The sequence below is a fragment of the Danio rerio genome, chromosome 21, assembly GCF_049306965.1.
Source record: "Danio rerio strain Tuebingen ecotype United States chromosome 21, GRCz12tu, whole genome shotgun sequence".
NCBI lineage: Eukaryota > Metazoa > Chordata > Actinopteri > Cypriniformes > Danionidae > Danio > Danio rerio.
Genome location: NC_133196.1, coordinates 33,065,597 through 33,090,856, shown reverse-complemented (window position 1 = coordinate 33,090,856; position 25,260 = coordinate 33,065,597). Strand labels below are relative to the sequence as shown.

At 35.6% G+C, this 25,260-nt stretch overlaps 1 protein-coding gene across 3 annotated transcripts in view; it reads left to right on the top strand.

Moving 5' to 3' along the window:
* Window positions 1-25,007, top strand: part of afap1l1b (actin filament associated protein 1-like 1b) — a 58,448-nt gene extending 33,441 nt beyond the window's left edge. Inside the window, exons 2-19 of one of the 3 annotated variants that reach the window (XM_021468916.3) lie at window positions 2,031-2,156; window positions 2,347-2,430; window positions 2,633-2,721; window positions 5,176-5,290; window positions 5,373-5,471; window positions 7,330-7,541; window positions 7,633-7,812; window positions 9,132-9,224; window positions 9,746-9,824; window positions 14,850-15,005; window positions 15,084-15,295; window positions 16,403-16,548; window positions 17,241-17,295; window positions 17,892-17,991; window positions 18,086-18,253; window positions 20,511-20,686; window positions 23,555-23,683; window positions 24,326-25,007. In XM_021468916.3, coding sequence (XP_021324591.1) covers window positions 2,031-2,156; window positions 2,347-2,430; window positions 2,633-2,721; window positions 5,176-5,290; window positions 5,373-5,471; window positions 7,330-7,541; window positions 7,633-7,812; window positions 9,132-9,224; window positions 9,746-9,824; window positions 14,850-15,005; window positions 15,084-15,295; window positions 16,403-16,548; window positions 17,241-17,295; window positions 17,892-17,991; window positions 18,086-18,253; window positions 20,511-20,686; window positions 23,555-23,683; window positions 24,326-24,352 — 2,246 coding nt within the window. In that variant the 3' untranslated portion in view covers window positions 24,353-25,007. 3 annotated transcript variants of the gene reach the window in all.
* The last annotated feature ends 253 nt before the right edge of the window (window positions 25,008-25,260 follow it).

Sequence of the window (25,260 nt, the reverse complement as noted above, 5' to 3'; positions counted from 1 at the left end):
AATCTTTACCCTAACTGTAAATTATTCCCAAAATCAGAGGGGATTAATAGTTTGATAACAATGAGATAGAATAGGGCTGCAGGATATTGGAAAAAACTGACATTGCAATCATTTGTTTTTCTGCAATTTATATTGCGATATTGATGTAATTTCATAAGATCATTTGAAGGGCCATGAAACCCCCATCTTTTGGTTCAAGTCTACCTCAGAATTTAAAAAAAAATGCTTCGAGATGAAAGTGGAGCTCTGTGAGCAGAGGGAGGAGTGGGCGTGGCCGGCAGAGCAGGGGAGAAAGAGGGGAGTGAACAACTGTTATCAGTCGGCTCACAAAATGAGATACAAACTGTGAGGAGACCCATGATTTTATAGTTTACAAAGTTAAAATGCAAAGAAATAAACAGTAATTTAATGCCCTGTACATTTGTGATTTGTCATTCATTTGTCATATCATCATAAAGATAATCATGTAAACACTTTAAATGAATCGGGCTTCTCTCCTACTGAATTTGCGGGTCTGCATGCAGACACAGTGAACAGCAGTGCAGCAAGTCTCTTGCCCTGTCTATTCCAACCATAAATGCTATGGGTAATCTAGAGGATTTTAAACATGGGTGAACTCGGCAGCACGGATATAGCCAATGTGTCTAAATGGTAACAAACTCAACTGATAAAAGACAAAGTCCACCATTCTCCACTTCTCGTACAGCTCTCCCAACAAAACTGCTTGCTGCAAACCAACAGCTTTGCTGTATCGGCCCTGACAGCATCACGGGGAACACATGCAACAAACCCTGTTAATCATGGAAACAAACACATAACGTTACTACCCTTCATTAACAGCTATAAACTGAATACTAACAAAAGCTCAAAATTATTCAGTTTTCCCCACAATTAAAGCTGACAGGTACTAACGTTGTCTTAACTGATGCTCAACACACACAAATCTGTTAAATTAAAAAAAAAGTACTTAAGGGTGTCTTGAACCTTTAAATAACTCTATAAGGAAAGATCTCATAATTTTACATAGTGTTAATTTTGTAGTGAGTGTGTAAATTATAAAGTATAATGTACAAATTACAAGCAGAAATAAATACATGCGATAAAGAAAGCCATACTCATAATATTGCATTTCAGTTGGAAGCACATCAACATACTAAAATAAATGTGTCAGCAACCTCCCATTTATTTCCCAGTAATGGGTTGCGGCTAGAAGGGCATCCCCTGCGTAAAAACATGCTGGATAAGTTGGCGGTTCATTCTGCTTTGGCAACCCCAGATTAATAAAGGGACTAAGCCGAAATGAGAATGAATGAATGAATGAATGAATGAATGAATGAACTTCCAGTTCATAAAGACTTTAAATTTGGCTGACTAGAATGTTGTTCCACGATAAACACAGATGGCGATCCAGAAACACGTCCTACTTGATGGAATCCCACAATTTGCATAATATTATTGCAATATCAATTGTCACCTCAGTTTGTTGTTATGATCTGACAGGAGTGTCACCACTGTGCTCTTCTTCTGCTGCTGCTTTTGTAGCTCATCTGCTTCAAGGTTTTATGTCTTGTGTGTTCAGAGATGCTCTTCTGTAGACCATGGCTTTATCAAACGGCTATTATGGTTACTGTTGTCTTTCTATCAGCCGAACCCTTTTGGACATTCTCCAAGTCGTCTGCTATTCTCCTTTACAACCTATTCTCTGTAAACTCTAGAACTGGTTGTGCATGAAAATACTAGTAAATCAGCAGTGTCTGAAATATTCACACCACCCTGTCTGCCACCAACAAACATACCACATTCAAAGTCACTTAAATCACTGTTCTTCTCTATTCTCTAACTTCGTCTTGACCACGTCTACATGTCTAAATGCACTATATTGCTACCGTGTGGTTGGCTGATTAAATATTAATGAGCAGTTGACAGATATTCATAATGAAAGAGCCACAGAGTGTCAGTAGGCCAAAACCACTAGTGATTTCCTCTTCTCTTCTGGTCTCAAATCTTGTCCTTTTCTTGAATGTGTGCAGGTATAGAGCATCTGGTGAGGGAGCTAAGTTTGCTGCTGAAGCTGCTTGAGAACGAAAGTGTGAGTTCAGCCACCGCAGAGAAGATGAACGTGGTCAGAAACCTGGTCAAACAGCTGCAGCCGTCTGGTGAGAAAACACTGAACAGCTGAGCAGAAGCGCTTTGCATGAGATTCACACATTAATCACTGTAGCAATGTCCAAATATTTCAGAATTAACATAAAAAATCTTGAAGATGAGAAAACTTGCTGCTATCTTCCGTGTAGTGTGTAAAATGTTTTAAGTGTGTGTGCTGTGGATGTGTTTACTCTTCCGCAGTGAATGGATCTGACTTCATATACATGAACACGTCTCTATATGGAAATGGTACCAGCTTTGTTGAATCACTGTTTGAAGAATTTGGTGAGTTAACAATTATAAAGCTTTCACTTTTAGCAGAAATTCAACTTTTCTTTTGAACAAATAATCCTGTTTTTAGTACATAAGAAACAACTCAGCTAAATACTGTCTACAACATTAAAGATAATTGATGCATTGTTAGATAAAATTATACTCCCTGGAAGTCATATGAATTGCATGCTGTAATTTTGATACTTGTTCTCAGACTGTGACCTGCAGGATCTCAGGGACTCGCCTGAAGAAATGAAAGATGTGGAGCAAGAGGAGGCATCTAAGCACATGCCTATAAAATCGGTAACATCGGTGACAACACAAACACATAATTATTGTTTCAATGCTTGGGGGATAAGGTTTGTTTTACAAAATTAATATGCTTATAAAGCAAACATGCACTGAATTGATCAAAAGTGACATTTTATAATGTTACAAATTATATTAAGCAGCACAACTGTTTTTAACATAGAGGATAGTAAAAATATACGTTTATTTAAACATGAAATCATTATGTTACACTGATTTCTGATGTGACACTGAAGACTGGAACAATAAAACTGAAAATTCAGCTTTTAATCACAGAAATAGTTGTATCCCACATGAAAAGAACCTACATAAACATAAATGTTTTAATATAGGTTTTGATATAGCTTTTTAAAATATGTGACATATCAAATTGGCCATTTTCCTATATTATATGTACATATATGCATATATATGTGTACAGACAGTATGCATGCATACATATACCTACAGTTGAAGTCAGAATTATTTGCCCCCCTGTTTATTTTTTTTCTCCAATTTCTGTTTGCCAGAGATAAGATTTTTTTTTTCATTTGTTAACATAATAATTTTAATAACTAATTTCTAATAACTGGTTTATTTTATCTTTGCCATAATGACAGTCAATATCATTTAACTAGATCTTTTTCAAGACACTTCTATACAGCTTAAAATGACATTTAAAGGCTTAACTGGGTTAACTAGGCAGGTTAGGGTAATTAGGCAAGTTAGTGTATAACGATGGTTTGTTCTGTTGACTACTAAAAAAAATTTGCTTAAAGGGGCTAATAATTTTGTCCTTAAAAATGTTTTTTTTTAAATTTTAATTTAAAAAATGTAAAACTATTTAACTATTAAAACTATTTAATTAAAAAGCTATTATTCTAGCCGAAATAAAACAAATAAGACTTTCTACAGAAGAAAAAAAACTATCAGGCATGCTGTGAAAATGTCCTTGCTCTGTTCAACATAATTTCGGAAATATTTAAAAAAGAAAAAAAATTCAAAGGGGGGCTAATAATTCTGAAATCAACTGTATATAAATGCATATATGTTCACCTAAATGTTTACCTATATATTAGTAAAGTTTTTATAAATCCATAGCTGCTAGCCAACATAAACAAAAGCCCATGTAGAAATTTACATTTTTAAATTTACTTAAGAACAATCAAATAGTACAAGAAGACAATATAGTACAAGAACAAAAATTAGACAAAAAACTGAACAGAATTTTTTAAAAATGACAAACCATTTTATTATACATTTCCTTCTTTTCCACTATCTTTATACAAGAAAGATTAGGCCTTGTAATTATTTCAGGAAAATGTGTAGACATCACAGCTTTCCATATCCTCCCACTTATTTGTTATAGTTCAATTCCATAACATGCCAATTACATGTGATACAGTACAAATTTCAAGTGATCGCACATACAGTTGAAGTCAGAATTATTAGCCTCCCTTTGATTTTGTTTTCTTTTTAAATATTCTCTAAATGATGTTTAACAGAGCAAAGAAATTTTTACAGTTTGTCTGATAATATTTTTTCTTCTGGAGAAAGACTATTTGTTTTATTTTGGCTAGAATAAAAGCAGTTTTTATTTTTTTATGAACAATTTTAAGGTCCGAATTATTAGCCCCTTTAAGCTATATTTGTTTTCAATAGTCTACAGAACAAACCATCACCCTAACCTGCCTAGTTACTCTAATTAACATAGTTAAGCCTTTAAATGTCACTTTAAGCTGTATAGAAGTGTCTTGAAAAATATCTAGTAAAATATTATTTACTGTTATTATGGCAGAGATAAAATAAACCAGGTATTATAAATGAGTTATTAAAACTATTATGCGTAGAAACGTGTTGAAAAAAAAATCTGCTCTCCGTTAAACAGAAATTGGGGGGGGGGGGAAATAAACAGGGGGGCTAATAATTTTGACTTCAACTGTACCTACGTTTTTTGCATTTTTTTTTTACAAAGTTCTGAGTTATTGCCTTGATAATAGAAAATATGAGGTAGGCATCATGTACAGTAGGACAGCTGCCAAAGTGAGCTATATTAGAGACATATCTTGTATGTAAATATACAGCTTATATAAGCATACAAAGAAACAATACAGACCTTTATGACCTGTAATATATGCAGCATATATATTATCATATATACTGCATATAGGTTTCATTTATGCGCATTTATCCTCATATAGGTTCTCTCCATGTGGGATAATAAAAAATATATATATATTTTAAAAAACAGTTATTTTAAATGTTTTACAATATTACTTTGTACTATATTATTTATTGAATGAGTTAGCGAAAGAATTCTTAAAAATAAAATTATACAAGATTAACTAAGAATTTTCTTCTTATAACAACTAAAATGCATTTTTTTAATTCAAAAAAGTCTCAAATGAAAGTCGTTCTAATATAATCTGATTATTGTAATTGAGTAATCTTTGTTTTGTGGATTTTCAGAGTCCCACAGACACTCCTCCTCCTCCTCTTCCTACAACTCCTCCACCTGATGACTACTATGAAGAAGCTGCCCCGCTGGGTCCGGGCACAGCGCCGCAGTATATAACCACACGCAGTGAGTGCAAACCCATTCAGAGATGACACGGCACAATAACAACCAATTATATGAAGTCTAACACAGCATACTTATTTACCAGACAACTCCAGCCCTCCAAACTCAATAGAGGATGCTTATTATGAAGACGCTGACAACAATTACCCAACAACTCGCCTGAACGGGGCCAGCAAGAACTCCTGTAAGGAAACGCCGCTGTTTTTATGTTTGTTCATATGAAAAAGCACTGTGTGGATGGAAGTTTTAAAGGGATAGTTCACCCAAAAATACAATTTGCTCTTCATTTTTCACCCTTGGGCAATTCAAAGAGTGAGTGACTTTATTTCTTTAGCACACTAAATACTTTAGCAACACTAAAGAATATTTTAGCTGAAACCATGGCCCTTGGTGATCCATATAATGCAAAATCCGCGGCTCAAAACATAAACATGCAGCATACAGTAAATGCTAGCAACATTCTAACACATTTAGGCAGTGTTAACCATGCTACAGTCATGTTAGCATTGTGGTCAAACAGAAACTAGAAACTAGGATGCTAGAAACATACCAGAATGTGCTAAAAGAAACATGTTAGCAGTACCCTAAATCATGCCACAAACATGATAGTATTGTGGCAAATTGTGCTAATCCCTTTTAGAAATATATCACAACTGTTATCATTAATACAAACATCATTAAATGTTAACATTCTAATAATATTATATAGCATGCCATACAATGTTGGACTGTGTAAAATATGTTTGCAGTGTGTTAAACAGACCATAAATGTGGTAAATCAGGGCACATAAATGTGGTAAGAAGCAGGCTTATAATGTAATTGGAGCTGTGTGGTATATATAAATATCCAAGCATTGTACAAAAACATGCCACCAGAGTGATAGCTATGCTACAAAATGCTGACAATGTGCTAAAACATGGTAGAAACATGCCAGAAATATGTTAAAACATAACAGCAGTTTTCTAATTCATGGTAGAAAGGCTAGTGATATTAGTGTGCTAAAACATGCTTAAAACATGCCATTAATGTGTTGATATGTTTACAGTATCCCACTTCATGCTACGCACATCCCAGAATATGCTAAAACATGCTAAAAACATGTTAGCATTGTGTTAATCATTCTAAAAACTTTGTCAGTGTGCTCAAACATGTTTGAAACATGCCAGAAATGTGTTCATATGTTTGCAGTATCCCTCTTCATGCTACATACATGCCTGAGTGTGCTAAAACATGCTAAAAACATGTTAACAGTGTGATAATCATGCTAGAAACTTTATCAATGTGCTGAAAAATGCTTGAAAACATGCCAGAAATGTTTTGATTAGTTTGCAGCATTCCACTTTATGCTACATACATGTCAGAATGTGCTAAAACATGCTATAAACATGTTGATGGTATGCTAATCATGCTATAAACTTTATCAATTTGCTAAAACATGCTTGAAACATGCCATAAATGTGTTGATTTGTTGGCAGTATGCCACTTCATGCTACAAAACACACCAGTATGTGCTAAAACATGCTATAAACATGTTAGCGGTGTGGTAATCATGCTAGGAAAGTCATCAGTGTGCTAAAACATGCTTGACAACATGCCAGAAATGTTTTGATATGTTTGTAGCATCCCACTTTATGCTACAAACATGCCAGAATGTGCTAAGACATGCAATAAACATGTTAGCGGTATGCTAATCATGCTCAAAAAAGTGTATCAAAATGCTAAAACATGCTTGAAACATGCCACACATTTGCTGAAATGTTTGCAGTGTCTAACTTTTTGCTACAAACATTTCATAATGTGCTAAAACATGCTATAAACATGTTAGCGGTGTGGTAATCATGCCACAAACTTCATCGATGTGCTAAAACATGCTCGAAACATGCTAAAAATTTGTTTCAATATCTGCAGCATCTTACCTCAATCTACAAATATGGTAGCAATGTGCTAAAATAGGCTAAACCTGTGGTAATCATGCTAGAAATATGTTAGCAATGTGCTAAAAATTTTTAATTCTCCTTTTACTATCTGTTGATGTCAACAGACAATGATTCAGATGCTCTCAGCAGTTCTTATGAGTCATATGATGAAGAGGATGAGGAAGCCAAAGGCAGAGAGCGGACTCATCAGTGGCCATCAGAAGAAAGTCCGCTAGGCCAAATGAAAGACTGCCGCAAATGTGCCTTCCTGCTGCGCAAGAAACGATTCGGTCAGTGGGCGAAACAGCTCACAATCATTCGTGAAAACAAACTTCAGGTGAATATACACACTGGGACTGTTTTATCCATAACCAATGAAGGAAGGTGTTTTAAATTCAGACTTTGATCATGGCATTTATTCTCTGCAGTGCTTTAAGAATCCTAAAGATCGCTCTCCTCATGTTGACCTCCCGCTGAATCTTTGCAACGTTATCTATGTGCCCAAAGATGGACGACGCAAGAAGCACGAACTCCGCTTCTCCCTGCCGGGAGGAGAGGCTCTAGTGCTGGCTGTACAGAGCAAAGAACAGGCCGAGAGCTGGCTAAAGGTGCTGCACCACAGCATATAATGTACTATCACAGCACGCAATGTACTATCATTTCTGTTTACCAAATAAACTTATAAATCAGCTTGAAATTTTGTTTATTGATGGACAACATGAATATTTCTTTGTTTTAGTCATGCTTTATCATACAGTTTCAGTTTGAATTTGTTTTGTAATTTACTTAAGTTTTATACTTTTTTATTTATTTAGGTTGCTAATGCATTCATTCCAATTTTCATTTGAGTTTTCAGGTTAGTTTTCATGCTCAATATTTACTCTGTTTACTCCAGATTTATTATTTCAGTTAGCAAAAATGATTTTGAATAGTTTGATACTTCATTTTTGACTTTCAAATTAAAAATTTGGCTTTAATGTTTTATTATTTGTCTGTAATATCCTTGAAATTATGTATAAACTACTAAATTTGAGAGGGGTCTGGGTGCAGACCTGGCACAGTGCAATCTGAGCTGCATCCAAATCTTTTTTAATATGCTCACCTAACCCCAGCCCTTATCCTACCCCTCACAGTCACGAGCTCTATTGAGTTCATCAAGTCTAACATTGCATCACTGAGATATGCAGTCTCAGCTTGCATCATCAAGGCTGCATACAGATACTATTGCTAAATTTACGCATTAGTAATTTAGTTTTCTTAAATCACAATGAAATTTGTTGGGCTTTATAATTTTGATTGATTATGATTGAAAAGTAATTAATATTTATTTCAAGAAGAATCAAACTTTTACGATGAATGCAATATTTATACTCAAAAGTTGTTTGTAATATTTATACAATTAATAATATATTTTAAGAGTTTTAAATATCTTTTATTTTATGTTTTCAGTTTTTATTAGAATTTTTGTTGGCTTTAGTAATATAACAATTAATATATTTGTGTTATTTCGAAGAATTTTAGCTTTATTTCAGTTAAAAAAACTTGTTTCTAGTAGTTTTATCTTTCATTTTAATATACAATAACAATACTGACTCAAATTTGAATTTTGGTTTTTACCTTAGAAATTAGTCTTTGTTAGAATGGTTTCTGTAATCTCTTTGATATCTGAAATAAAATAAAACTAGCTAAAATCACTTAATCAAAAATGACTGAAAAGTCATTGTCCAGTTGTAAATAAGTGCAGAAACTCTGGACATCATTTGCCTGTAAAAATGTTCGACCAATCAAAATCAATGGTTCCATCACATAAGATTAAATCTGACTTTATGTTTTCAGAGTGTCGTGGATCTAGAGTAAATCAGCAGTTAATGACAGAATAGGTCATTGATTGGCTATAACACGAGTCTCTTCTGTTGAACATGTGTAGGTCATTCAGGAAGTCAGTAACCTGGCTAACAACATGAATGGAAAAGACGGTTCATCCTCTCCAATGATACTGCGGAAACTAGAGCTGGATAAGGTAGGCCTGAACGATTACTACCCTGCAGGCACAGGACGTTAACATGACGTCATATTGAAGTTGTACCGAACATCGCGGGGACATTGTATTTTGTTTGGAAATTAAAACTCGGTCGACGTCAGAACCCAACGCCACTCTGACGTCAATGTCCAACCTAAAATCAAACAAATCTCAATGTCTAATCATGGTACACTTTGATTAGTTGTGTGGACGTTACCACTATGACATCCATCAAACATTGGATTTTGGTCACTTTCCAACCTAAAATCAACCAAATATCAACAGAATTTGACACCGTTATTGGACGTCAAATAAACGTTGTCCTAAGACGCTGGCTGGACATTAAATTTTGGTCACCTGACATCACAACCTAAATCTAACCTAAGATTAACTTTTATGATGTCATGTGCCTGCTGGGTAGCATCTATAGAACTCTAAACAGATAAACTACTGATTACAGTGTTAACATAACTAGTGTGGTGACCTCTACAACTGCTCCATCTGTTTCCCATATTTTGCAGATGATGTCATCAGATAAACATACCTCTGATTCTGACAGCGCAGCCAATGGAGATGTTACTCGCGACATCTGTGAGAACGGTATGGAATAAAGACCTCAATTTCCACAAATACCATGATCTATTGTCATTTTAATTAATGAGCAATCAAGTTTTCAATTATTCTGTAACTTAGATAGGGTAAGATCACTCTGGATGTGCACTCAAAACAAGCATCCTCATCCAAAGAAAATAGTATTGTACAAATTGAGTCAGTACTTTGTCCTTTAATTCCAGAATTGTTGCCAATTACTATTTATGATCTTTCAGGAAGAATATGGGAAAAGCTGGCTTGACAAAAATGAAACTGAAATACTAGTAAAGCTTCTTCTTCTTTTGAAACCAAATTTATAAACGCTTCTCCTCCTAGAGTTTTAAAGCTACTTTAAGTCAGAACCTCAGGGTGATCTTAAGTTTTAGGCTTTATCTTTTTTAAATATGATAAATGACTCATACAAATGCTGTAGACTTTCATTTAGGGCTGAAAGTTTTACTCTGCTAATAATAAAACCATTTACAGAACCATCTGCTGTATATGTTTTACATTTAATTCACATGCGCTTAAAACTATGCATATTACTAATCATAATCATGCTAATTGACCAATGATATGGCAAATTAATTTAAGTACATCATTAATACATCATTATGCCTGTTTTTACATTTCACAATGACATATAATTGTAGTATTTTGACTTTCATTACCTGTGTGTGTGTGCATATTTTATTCTAATGTTGCTTTATTAAAATGACAAAACATAAAATTATTTCTGTATTTTGTAATGTATTTATTGGTTATTTCCTAAGATTTGTTTTTATTTTACAATGTAATTAAGAGAATATTGATTTCCTTTGATTGTGAATTTCTTATTAGCTACAGGTTCTGTGTTTGTTGATCTAACACATTTTCACATTCATTATAATTTCAGTTTTGTGTTCTGTTGATTTGTGTTCTGATGAATATAACAGATCTATTTATTCATTGATATTGATTCCAGTGGTGGCTGCATAGGATCGTTTACAGTAAATCCAGAGCTTTGTCAAGTACAAAAATCTGTTGAGAAAAGATTGACGTAATTATATATCTAACAATGTATTTAGCTTTAATCCATGTTTGTTAGCATTTAGACTTTTAAAAATAGCATATTTAATGCGCAAAGTGCAAATATTTTAGACAAACAGACAGAAAGTGAGGCATGTACCATTGAGGGTGGCATCTCTCCCAGAAATGAAATACAAATAATACATTCACTAGGGCCTTTATTAGGTACAGCTGTCAAACTGCTCGTTAAAGCAAAGTACATGGCAGCAACTCAATACATTTAGGCATTCAGACATGGTCAAGACAATCTGCTGCAGTTCAAACCGAGCATCAGAATGGGGAAGAAAGGTGATGTAAGTGACTTTAAATGTGGCATGGTTGATGGTGCCAGATGATCTGATCTGAGTATTTCAGAAACTGCTGATCTAATGGGATTTTCATGCACAACCATCTCTAGGGTTTATAGAGAATGGTCTGAACAAGAGAAAATATCCAGTGAGCGGCAATTTTGTGGGTGCAAAAAGCCTTGTTGATGCCAGAGGCAAGAGGAGAATGGCCAGACTGGTTCCAGCTGATAGAAAGGCAACAGTAACTCAAATAACCACTCGTTACAACTGAGGTCTGCAGAATAGCAACTCTGAATGCACAACATTTCCGAACCTTGAGGCAGGTGGGCTACAGAAGTAGAAGACCACACTGGGTGCCACACTCCTGTCAGCTAAGAGAAACTGAGGCTACAATTCACACAGGCTCACCAAAATTGGAAAATAGTAGACTGAAAAAACATTGCCTGGTCTAATGCGTTTCGATTTCTGTAAGAATTTGGTGTCAACAACATGAAAGCATGGATCCATCCTACCTTGTATCAACGGTTCAGGCTAGTGGTGGTGTAATGGTGTGGGGGATATTTTTTGGCACACTTTGGACCCATTAGGAACAATTGAGCATTTTGTCCATGCCACAGCCTACCTTTTTTGTTGTAAAAACTAAAAAGAGTATTGTTGCTGACCATGGCCATCCCTTTATGACCACAGTGTACCCATCTTCTGATTGCTACTTTCAACAGAATGACATGCCATGTCATAAAGTGCGAATCATCTCAGACTGGTCCCTTAAGTTCACTGTACTCAAATGGCCTCCACAGTCACCAGAAATCAATCCAATAGAGCACCTTTGGGATGTGGTGAAACGGGAGATTCGCATCATGGATGTGCAGCCAGCAAATCTGCTGAAACTGCGTGATGCTATCATGTTAATATCTGCCAAAATCTCTGAGGAGTATTACCAGTACCTTGTTAAATCTATGTCACAAAGGATTAAGGCAGTTCTGAAGGCAAAAGGGGGTCTAACCCCGTACTAGTAAGGTTTACATAATAAAGAGTGTACAATGTAATTTAATATAATAATATACTGACTGACTTCATTAGAAGCTTCAAAAGTAAACATGACTTTACAAAAGTGACATCCAGTACAGTCTATTCAGAACGGTCAGTTTACTGCTGAGCCTGTGGCCATTCAGGTAGTTCTGGTGTTAAAGGATTATCAACAATCAATTCATCCCGGCATCCCGAGTATGGACATAATCTGTGAGCTTCTCTGCTTGGCGAATGATTTCGGGGTCAGAGCGAGTTTTCCAGGTGCAGTAGGTTTCCTTTTGTTAGTTGATGTCATTGAAACAATGGCTTTAGGAACTCAGGAAGGATGTAGCTCTGCTCTCTGCAGTTCTTCCTGTGTCTTTGATGAATCCTGAGCGTAGAGTTTGTCCACTCAGTTTGTCACATCCTTCTTTTCTCTCTTTTTTTTAGGTTTGTGTTGTCACGCGCATTACCACCTCAGATATCAGCAGATGTTGTTAGAAATGTTTTGGATGCTTGCTCCTTTTGTTGGAGTTGTGTTTTTATTTAAAAGCTGTTCATTTAGAAACGATAATAAATGTAACCTTTAGCCAAAATGATTTTTTTTTATACATTTTAAATAATAAATAATATAAAGATGTGGTGTCTTAATGTATGTGTAGGGCTTAAAATAAATGTTTGTATATATTTATATATATATATATATATATATATATATATATATATATATATATATATATATATGTGTGTGTGTGTGTGTGTGTGTGTGTGTGTGTGTGTGTGTGTGTGTGTGTGTGTGTGTGTGTGTGTGTGTGTGTATGTGTGTGTGCATATACATACTCAAAATTATATTTCAAATATGTGAAGTTTATTCATAAACAAATTTCGAGAGGATCACGTGCTTATGATTGTTCACAGCTGTTCCAACTTTAACTAATGACTGATTATCCTATCAGACGATCCTTAACTCACTATAAATAACCAGACTTTTCTCATCTCAATATCTTCGTCTTGAAGAAACCCCCCCACCTAACCCTCCTTTCCCTCCTTTCAAACGGGCGTCACGGTGGCCAGCGATTAGCGCTGTTGCCTCACAGCAAGAATGCCCCTGGTTTAATTCCTTTCCAAACCAGACAGCATTTCTGTGCGGAGTTTGCTCGTTCTCCCCGTGGTCGCGTGGGTTTTCCCCGGGTCCTCCGGTTTCCTCCCACAGTTTAAAAAACAAGCACTCTAAACAATTAATCAAAATACATTAGCTAAACTCTGAGTACACCTTTCAGCATACATATCCGACACTTAGCTACAACAAGCAAGAAGGGGAGTCATCGAGATCTACTTGAGCTCAAACTCCCCTTTCGCCTTGCAACGGGAGTGAGTCCAGGGCTTGAGGATCTTATAAGCTCAGGGCTCTCTCCCGGGACAGCAGGCCAAACTAGCTTTACAATCAATCATCAGCTAAGTGTGAACTCTTGAATTACATTTTAAAATAATAGTTTACATTAAAATCACGGAAATGTCTTCTGCAGAAAAATTCCTAATTACAGGGTATAAAGGGTAAGGAATAAAACCCTCTCTATACCTATAGAGATGGATGGTCCTCTGTGCTAAATCCTCTGTCTGTTAATCTTGTACTTTTTTTCCTCTCCAGACTCCAGACTGTTGTTGTCTTTTCTTGGGTATAGAGTTGGAACTTGCATCATTTATAATCATACGCTGCCAACAGCTGCAAACATAAAAAAATTACATCACATGTTTTTTGTGTGTTTGCCATAAAATGCATTTTTTAATATAATATCAATATATTTTTATTTACACTGTTTTTTTTGTTAATATTAATAAATTATTATTAATACTATTATTATTATTACTATACTATTATTTTTGAGCAACCGAGATGGTGCCTCCTCCAGAGTTGGTGCCCTACCCAACCTGCGTACTCTGCACACAGGGAGTGGCGGTACTGTGTATATTAGTCATTTTTATTAGCAATTTTGTAATCATGTATTTCTGTTTTGCTTTACTTTATTAAGTTGTAGTACTTCAAGCAGCTTTTTATAATAAAAATATTTAACAAAAGCAATACTGATGCTACTGATATATATCCAATAAATGGCAAAAAAAACAGTTAATAGAAATGAGTCATTAAAACTATTATGTTTAAAAATGTGTTGAAAAAAATCTCTTCATTTAACAAAATGTATTTTAAAAAAAATAAACAGGGGGGCTAATATTTCTGATTGCAACTGTAGTTCACTCAATTCACCTATACTGCATGTCTTTGGACTGTGGGGGAAACTGGAGCACCCGGAGGAAACCCAATAGGTGAATAGGTGTAGAACATGCAAAGTCCACACAAATGTCAACCAGGACTTAAACCAGCAACCTTCTTGTTGTGAGGCGACAGTGCTATTCACTGAGCCGACATGTCGCCTATAATTATTTATTTATTATATTTTAATTTAGGCTTTTAAAAAATAACCTCTGTTTCTGTTGGCTGACTTTTCAAGCATTATAGATGCATCCTGATTTAAAGTGTGTACAAAAACACTCCAGAATCCAATGTCGCAAGAAACTTATTCCTTTTTGTTACTAGGATCCAAACATATGTTCTGAATATTGTCTTTGCACTCAATGCATCCTCTTAAGACGCTTCCTCTGTTTATTCCTGTAGGAAAGGCCAAGAAAGGGACGTTTTCTGAGCTAACTGGATCTATGAGTCGAGCTGCTGGCAGGAAAATCAACCGCATCATCAGTTTCTCCAAGAAGAAGCCGTCTTTGCCGGGCGAAACGAACATGCTTTTCCACCTGGATGACAATCCTCGTTGTGGTGAGGGACAGAAACTGTCATAGTTCGACTTTTCCAGTCTATCCTGAAAGTTTCTAAAGTTTTTATTTCTTCTGTCAGGTTACTTGAACGTCCTGGTCAACCAGTGCTGGAAGGAGCGCTGGTGTTGTGTGAGGAACAGGACTCTGTATTTTCATAAGGACAGAGGAGACGTTCACACCCATGTTAGAGCTTTAGCTCTTCATGGTGTAGATGTTTTACCTGGACTTGGACCCAAACATCCTTTTGCCTTCCGCATCATGCGAGCAAGTACAGAAGTGGCTGCACTTGAGGTAATAGCACAGATCTTTGGTACAATTTATGATCTTTCAGGAGATAAATGGGAAATCTTGGCTTAGCAAAAACAATTTATTAAAATACTAATAAACCAAATTTATAAACGCTTCTCCTCCTAGAGTTTTCAAGCTACTGCCACCAAACTCATGTCAGAGCTTCAGGGTGATTTGAAGTTTTAGGCTATGTCTTTTCTAACTGATCTGACTCATAAATAATAAATGGCTCTGAAAAATCCTAAAAATGGCATTAAATTTTATTTATGCGTGAAAATTTTCATTATGCTTATTATTGCTAGCAACAAGGTATTGCATGCTATAAAAGCACACTAAATGCATGTTCATTCATTAATTTTCCTTCGGCTTAGTCCCTTATTTTTTTTTCAAGGGTTGCCAAAGCGGAATAAACCGTCAACCATTCCAGCATATGTTTTAAGCAGCGGATCTCCTTCCGACTGCAAACCAGTACACTATGGCCAATTTAGTTTATTCAATTCACCTATAGCACATGTCTTTGGACTGTGGGGGGAATCTGGAGCACCCGGAGAAAACCCACACAAACACAGGGAGAAATGCCAACTAACCCAGCTGGGACTTGAACCAGCAACCTTCTTGCTGTGAGGCGACAGAGCTAATCACTGAGCCACTGTGTCACCTCGCTAAATACATGTTAATTCATGCAATTCATGCAATTCACCTCTTCTAACTTTACAATCGCAGAAATAAAGGTACAGGAGCTGTCACAGGGGCAGTGCCTTTGTAAAAGATACATATTGGTAACCACATAGTCCACAGTGGTACCTAAAAGGTGCATATTAGTACCCAAATGTCCCTAAAAAGTATATTTGAGGTACCATTATGGACCCTTTAGGTACAAATATGTACCGTTTAAAAATGTACTGGCCCATTTGACAGCTCCCATTGACTACCTTTACTTCTAAGAGAATCAAGAAGTTTGTAGCATGAATTAGCAGTGAATTATTATGAATTGTTAAAATCGTAGTACTTCATGTTAGAAACGTGCTAATTCTTGCTAACAGAAGGCTAATTGATGTTAAAAAAGTTTGTCAAGACACTTTGCTCATCTGGTTTTGTAATTAACCTCAGGCGAGCTGTTCTGTGGAGATGGGTCGCTGGCTAGGTGTTTTGTTGGCTGAAGCAGGAAGCGCCACCGTCCCCGAGGAGCTGCATTATGACTATGTGGATGTGGACACCATCAGTAGCATACAGAATGCAGCAAGAAACTCTTTTCTGTGAGTATAGCTGAGAATACAAGCTGTTTAGGGGCTGCATCCTTTGTAGGATGCACCGTTTGAAGGCATGATCATAGACGTCCATGACGGCTGAAACAAATAATTAGGATTTATTGTGTTGTCTTAAGTAGTGTAGTCGCTGTCTTTGATGAGTGGCATTATTGCTTGTACTGTATTTTGTTAGTGATATTAAACTGCTTTGCCTTCTACACTACCTGAAAAAAGTCTTGTCGCCGATCCCAGTTGTACTGCACCATGGCTTTAAATTCTATACTGCACATTATTTCTGTTAAGTGGCAAGATTTTTGTCTAAGCAAAGTCAGACCTTACTGTCCTTAAAAATCAAGGCTTGATCATATTTTATTTTGGTAAAAATAAGCGTAATCTAGAGGCCTTTGCCTTTCATATCAGCCACTTCTGATACCAAATGATCAAGTTATTATTTGTTGTTCCTAAAACTTGAATAGGTGACAAGACTTTATCAGGTAAATTAAGTAAATCTGAATGATTCAGGGGGTTCACAGTGATCATCTCCCCATTCATTTAAAAAAATATATTTTTTGTGTAGTTTAAGTCATCTGGGTTAAACGTCTCAGAGAGAGTGCTTCATTGAGCGTGTTTCTTTTGGAATGTGGACAGAAATGTGTGTTTTTGAATAATATTTTTCATGCAAAGTTTTTTTTATGCTATAGATGGGCAACTTCAGACCCACGGATGTACGATGAAGTTCCCTATGAAAGTATCCTGGTAAGAAGTTTAGCTCACAATGTAGCACACCTGAAATAAAAAGAAAATGTCTATAATGTGACATTTATGTTAAATCGATCTTTTATTATTGAATTAAATCTTTAATGTAATAATATTGCACATTATTGCAGTTTTAAATGAATTTTTGATTGTATAAATGAGAACAGGAGAAACATTTGAATAAATCTTAGTGTTTACAGGTGTGTACATTCTTACATTCAAAAGCATAATGAAAACTGATTTGATTTGGTTTCTGAGATGTTTTGTTATTAAAAAGTAAGTTTCAGTTTTTCACCACAGAGTTTTAGTTCGCTTTTCCATTGCCGTGAAATCCAGCAACAACCACTTCTGTCGGTGTTGTGTGATAATGTTCTGCAACAGCCTTTTGTTATGTCTAGTCAGCAACAAATCTTCAGACAATGCAAATATGTTTCTTTATAAAAGGAACTTCTTCTAAAAAAAGCCTTAAATAAACACACGGTGTAATGCTTAAGTACATCCTAACTTACTGAAAGGCAGGAAGTTTAGATGTTTACAGAAGGTTCTTCCAAGTTTTGTTTCTACACAAACTATAATTACGTCTCATTTTCCAGCAGGCGGAGGAGAATGAGTCAAAACTGAAGCGTTATTCCTCCATGTCCAGTGTGGATACAGCCAAGGGTGACACTCAGATCACAGTGAAGCGACACGGCTCCTGTACGTTTGCATTTCGAGTATCATATAGGCTATAGTGTTCTTTAACTTTAATACTTATGAAATGTAAATTTTGACTGACTTTGTCCTATTTTAGCTGTGAATCACTATGGTAAATATGGAAAAACGAGGGCGGAAGAAGACGCACGACGGTTTCTAAATGAGAAAGAGCAGCTGGAGAAAGAGAAAGAAGAAATCAAGGAGAGCCTGGTGTCACTGCGCTCCGAACGGAGTGAAGTGAGAAAAGGGATCAAAAATGCAACAGGTGAACGACTCAAAGAATGAAAGAGAATCGACATGTTTGTGTCAGTCAAAAACATGGAGAATGGCGCCATCTGCTGTCAAATATCACCTTTTCAGTCATGAAAGCAGTTCATTTACGTTTGTTACAGATATCTATCTTTCTTCAGGGTGTAAAAAATACTCAGAGGCTGTCACAGTCAGCTCTCTTGTTCAGTAGTAAGGGCAGTTATCAGGGAGTAGGCCGTGTTAGGGGCTGTCGTAATACTAAAATACTTTCAGTGCACTTAAAACCTTCACAATGCACTGAAATTCAGGGAGCATCGATGCTTGCTCTTACATTTCTGAGGAGTGAATCATGTGAACCAACTCACATGTCAAGAAAATTTTTTTTCTAAAGACACTTTTCTTTTTTATATATACTTTTACTATATTGTAAGCTTTATTGTTCCCTCTTGGCGCGATTAGTTCTGCAGCGTAATAGATTGTCAACATATGTAACATATCACACACTTAAAGGGCCATGAAACCCCCTCGTTTCAGCAGGGTGTTTTCACACCTCCACTTTGGAAAAAGTCAGAAAAGTGGGGGTGTCCAGCTCTGTTTAGGGGGGAGTGTCGGAGGAACTAAAGTGGGAGGGTGTGGGAGTGTCTATTTGGGCACGCGCGAGTTTCAGTCAAAATACACACACAGGAGAAAGAGATGATGTTTAACCTACATGGACATCTGTAGTGGAATTATTTGCCAAATTATTAACTGGTGGACTTTAACTGCAGTTTGGCTCTTTCATTCAGGGAATTCATTCATGTCCCTCGCGACAAACACGATATTTGATTCGAGGATCTGCTCTAAGCGTGTATTTTTCATGCAATGTTTGATACCGCACGGCGAATGACAGAAAAAAAACTCCGCATTTCCCGGAAACTTAGACGCACACGGCAGGTAACGTCAGAAAGCCGCGTGTGTTATTCCGGTCACAAAATGCGGTGCTAACATGTTTGCCCTCAGTGCAATAGTTAACTTAATTCGATACGAACAAACTGAATAAACAAAGAGCGCTGGTCGCTCACTTACCAAATCTGTAGAGACAGAACAATCACCAGCAACTAGAGCCGCGTCTGAAGAGAAGACTACATCCGGAATCCGGATCTCAGCGTTTGCAGATGAGAACAGCTCTCAGGTAAACAATAATCCCCCTTAGACACGTAAGTTATTGTTGTCGCGCGTCGCGTACACTGTTAATCCACACGTGAGTCTGAGCTCTCACAGAGAGAAAATGAAAACGAAACTTAACTGCAGCAAAATTTAAAAGCAACACTTCACGCTTGTTTTGCCAACACAACGTGGCGTCTCTGTGGTGTAAAGACGGTGACACTAATGAATATTAATGAAGTTGCACAATAGAGCGCGCTGATTGGTTTGAACCAAGGCTTACTCATGCATTAATGCATCACACTGTAAGACGTAATAAGGCACACTCTGGCACAGACGCCCAGTCTGCACGCTGGAATACAACGCTATTATGTCATGACCGTGACGCAGCTTCAAAAATTCGTTTCAAACAGGAAGTACGAATTTGCTTGAAATAACGCAAAAACAACCAATTTACACCTTTTAGTGAAATATAGGTGTCCTAATAGTGTTTTTAGCAGTGTGGGACACATATACGACTGTCAATAGCTCAAAAAATGTGTTTTGGTGTTTCGTGACAACATTTAATAGTACTAAAAACAGCAACCACCTCTTCAAATTAAAATTCACATGTAAATCTGCTGCTTGCCAAAGGTACCCAATACCGAGATCCTGAAGCAAGGGGTAGAAATGAATCAATATGAGGATGGGATATACAAATTTAGCTTAGCTTGTCTGGCTAGACATTGAATTTTGGTCACCTGAAGTCATGACCTAAATCTAACCTAATATTAATGTCTTACGAGGTTGTGTGCCTGCTGGTTAGACTTGAGAGGAAGAACCTACTTTGTTGCTTGAATGTGATTCCTCACAGATTAACAGATTCAACTTTCAGAAATTTCTCTACAGTGAAGCTGATAAATATTTAAAACGTTTAAAAACGATCATGATTGTAACTTGCATGTCAAGCATTTCATATATCCTAAAAAGAAGCAATTTATTCTGAACTGTCTGAAATGAGTCACGTCTGTATTTCCATATTGACATCTTGCTCAAACCAACCTATGTTAGCAAAATGTGCTTTTCATTGGCTGCCAATAACAGAGACATTTTTAATGTTAGGTGTGTATTCATGTTTGTGTATTCAACAGATCTAAAAAAGAAAGCCATGGAGCAGCGTCTGGCCCAGCTGGAGGAAAGCTGTCGTCAGAAAGAAGCTGAGCGAGTCGACCTGGAGCTGAGACTCACAGAAGTGAAGGAGAAACTGAAGAAATCTCTGACTGGAGGAATGCTGGGGGCGCCTCAGGAAAAGAAACCCACGATTAAGGTATTCTTGACATGAAACAGAAGTTATATGCTTATCTGTGTGAAACTGCTTCTCGGACAAGAAAAAAGGTATGGAAATTGATTGGACCATTGTGGTTTGCTATTGGACAACCACATGTGACAGCTTGATTAGTAAAAGTGTCATTATTAAAAAAAAAAAAGAATTCACTGTGAGAGAGTATACTTTATTTTTGTTAAACATTTTAATGGCATGTTTAGTTTACAAAGATATGAAAATTCTGTTAATAAAAGCTCACTCACGTGTTATTCCAATCTCCTGAGACCTTCGTTTAGCTTTGACAAACAAATGAAGATATTTTAGATGAAATCCGAGAGAAATTCGAGAGTTTCGAGACCTTCAAAGTAGGGGTGGGAGTAAAAATTGATTCATCAGTGCATCACAATTCTTCCTCTAGAGATTCTGAATAAATTCTCAAAAGTTTAGAATAGATCTTATAATTAAATTAGAGTTAGAAACAAAAAAAATATTAAGCATCAATAATCGCATGCTCCTGAATTTGCTTAATTTGCACAAAGATGGACAAACTTAAGACTTTTAGAAACTTTTAACCAATACTTAACAAACAACAACAAAAATATGCAGTGCTCACTTTTTGGATTAAGAACTGTTCCTTCTTTATAATTGCTTTTTGTGATCTGGTGTTTCAGTGGTACATTCAGAGCTTGTTCATGCTGAATATAACTTTGTTAATAAAACAAATAATTTTGGCCGAGAATCCATTCATAAACAAAAACATGGAAACTTTCCCACAATAGAAAGTTTTAAAGATGTATTTGCAACATCAAAAATGGAAAAAATAAAGTCCCTAAAGATTCCCACCCCTTGTTTAGTCTAAAAAAAGGAACCAAAAATCATTGTCAAATGATTCCATGTGACTTCTGTGGTTGAACTGTTATCACACAAAGCTCCAAGAACACTTTTTGTGCACCAAAATCTTTTTCCCATGTCAGGTAATGGTGCGCCACATATTCCTTCTTAGTAATATTACGCCCCAAGTCTAGGGGAAACAAAAGGGCATAATAAACGAAGAAAAAACAAATGTGTTGGGGTGTTAGATTTCCCAAACTAAACAAAACTTAAAGCAAAAGATTCCCTTCGGTCGACAACCAAACTCACACACTCAATTGAGAGTATATATGAAGATATTTATTATAGAAAAATAGGGTTTATATAAATGAGCATTTCGTCAGGGTGACCATAGGCCAAAATAACAAACAAAAGAATCTATAAAATAAATCCACTAAATTACCTATTCCTATTACTTTTTTAAGAAAAATACAAGAATCTTACCTTACTCCCTAACATAAACAAAGTCAAAAGTAATCAAATAAATAGGCAGATCACCCCTACACGCTCAAACTCTCAAAAATATTTAAACATATGATGGTCATCAATACAAAGTTGGTTGTTGTTGGTCGTCGGCCGAAGGGGTGAGGGAAACCCAGGAGCTCCAATCCAAACACCGAACGCAACAGAAATGAGCTCCCCGATCCCTGCCGGAAGCTCCGTTATATACAGGCCTCGGAGACCAGTAGCCAATCAGAGCAGGGAATCACAAAAGACAAAGAGTATAATCCGCAATAATAAACAAATAAATAAACTTCAGTCGTAACAGTAAACACAGACACTGCTCTGATGTGGAAAAAGTAAAGCAACAAAGACGTTTTTTACAGTTTATGAATGAGGGAGCTCTCAGATTACATCTAAAATATCTTAATTTGTGTTCAGAAGATGAACTAAACTCTCAGGAGATTGGAAGGACATGAGGGTGAGGAATTAATAACAGAATTTTCACTTTTAGGTAAACTAACCCTTTAAAAAATATTGTTATGCTGTGAAATAAAATAGGATTGTGAGATTGATTTTGTATTGACTTCTGCTTTAGAGTACTGTGTGGTTAATTAAGGTAATTGTGATTTTGTAATTGTAAGGTAATTGTGCATTTGCTAGTTAATAAAAAATTACTTGTGAGATATATACTTTACATATATGTACTTTGTTTTTTCTATATATTAATTTACTTTTTAGCTGCAAAGTCCAATTCTGATGAGGAAATTTTAATTTGTCTTACAATTACAAGCATTTATATCTTACAATTACAACCAGATATCTAAAAAAAGTCACAATTAAGATTTTTTTAATCAGTAAAATCAGAGATAATAAGTCTGAATTGAGAATTTTTATCACTTTAATAAAAGAGAAAAGTCAGAATTGAGAGTTTTAATCACCTACAGTGAATAAATGAAAAAAATCTGAATTGAGAGTTTTAATCAATTAAATAATAGAAAAAAGTCAGAATTGAGAGTTTTAATTACTAAAATCAAAGAAAAAAAGTCAGACTTGAGAGTTTTAATAACTAAATAAAAGAAAAAAGTCAAAATTGAGAGTTTTAATCACTCAAATCAAAGAAAATAAGTCTGAATTGAGAGTTTTAATCACTTAAATAAAAGAAAAAAATCTGAATTGAGAGTTTTAATCACTCAAATTAAAGAAAATAAGTCTGAATTGAGAGTTTTAATCACTTAAATAAAAGAAAAAAATCTGAATTGAGAGTTTTTAATCACTCAAATTAAAGAAAATAAGTCTGAATTGAGAGTTTAAATCACTTTAATGAAAGAGAAAAGTTAGAATTGAGAGTTTTAATCACTCTAATCAAAGAAAAAAGTCAGAATTGAGAGTTTTAATCACTCCGTTCAAAGAAAAAAAGTCAAAAGTGAAAGTTTTAATCACTCAAATCAAATAAAAAAAAATGTCAAAATGGGGAGTTTTAATTACTCAAATCAAAGAGCAAAGTCAGAATTGCCGTTTATTTTTAAGTCATTGAAGTGAAATGTTGTATTTTAATAGGCTTCAGTTAAGAAGAAGGAACATCTTTACACTGATGCCACTGTGCCGGTCAACTGTGCATCTGAAATGAAGAAACGCCCACTTTCCATCTATGCATCCGCTAAAGGAAATGTCATGCAGAAAGCTAAGGTATACAGTTGCACAAACATCCATAAATAAGATAAATGATACAAAACAAACTTACACTGTGTCCTTAAAACACACGATGCAACAAGATTCCAGGGAAAAGCAATTTGGCTTTCTCTTCTAGATGCGACACGACAGAAACATTTAAATACCAAAGAAATTTAGATTGCATTCTCACTGAAATGGACAAGTTTATAATATATTTAGTATACATTAAACCACTTTAACATGATTAAATGATGTACACGCTGAGTGACTGACATTGTTGCTTTGCACTTAAACTTTATGTTTGCTAGATATTTTATTTTCAAGATCTGTAATAAGCGATCTGCTTCCGCTATTCAGTATAGCAATAGATGTCAAATAAAATGGTATTCAAACTCGTACTGGTAACATTTACCACTGAATAAAGCACTTAATCAGTACCTGAGGTGATTGTTCAGGTGATTGTTCAGTGTTTCCCAACCATGTCCTTGGAGGCACACCAACAGTACATACTTTGGATATCTTCCTTATCTGACCCATTAACTTCAGGTTTTGAGTCTCATTTAATGTGCATTACTTGAAGTTAGGACACGATGTTTAAGATATGTCAATAATAATATGTATTTATTTTGTTCTTCTCATTTTTCTTCTCATATTTAGGAATGGGAGTCAAAGAAAGTGAAGTAATGGGCAGTGTCTGAGGATCAATGGCTTTGGTTTCAGTAAAAGTCTGTTGACGTTTTCAGGGGACAATTGAACGTTTGTTTGATGGTGGTCTGGATGTAAATAAAATTGAATGTTATATAAAAGATGCATGAAAATGATAAGGGAATGTTCAGGAAACAAAGTGTTTTATAAACATTTATTTGTTTGATATAAAAGTTAAAAAGAGTGTCCGACTTCTGTAAAAAAAAAAAAAATGTCATTTTTACTGCCACCGGATACTGATGTGGTTTTCCTGCTGATTTCTGTCAGTCCTCAGATACAGTGTTAATATTTGCATTTTAAAGATGTTCATTTTTAACACTAGGGCACTTAATTGAGCAGATTTTATTTATTTTGACTTTGTACATAAAAACTGTTTAAAGAACATAATCATTTTTCTACATTGCAGTTGTTGTTCTTTGCAATATCGATGTGATTGTTTGTATTAAGTATAAGTGTGCGTGTATGTGTGAATTTAAGTGTATGGGTGTTTCGAAGTACTGGGCTGTGGCTTGAAGGGCCGGAAAAATATCCTTGAATAGTTGGTGGTTCATTCTGCTGTGGTAGAATAAGCGACTAAGCCAAAGGAAAATTCATGAATGTATGAATGTTTGTAATAAATGTGTTTTCAAAAATGGCTTTGTGGAGCTCTGTATACTAATATTATCAAGCGTAATTGATAATTCTGACATATACACACTTAAGGTATTTAAGCCAACAGTTAAGATACATTCAAGCATGTAATTGTATAGAAACATGGCGTAATTGTAATTGTATAGAAACAAAACGTTCACTAATGCTTTAAAAGGAAGCATGATGATGATGATGATGATGATGAATTTAAAATAGGTGATTTAAAGTTTTGGGCGTCACGGTGGCGCAGTGGGTAG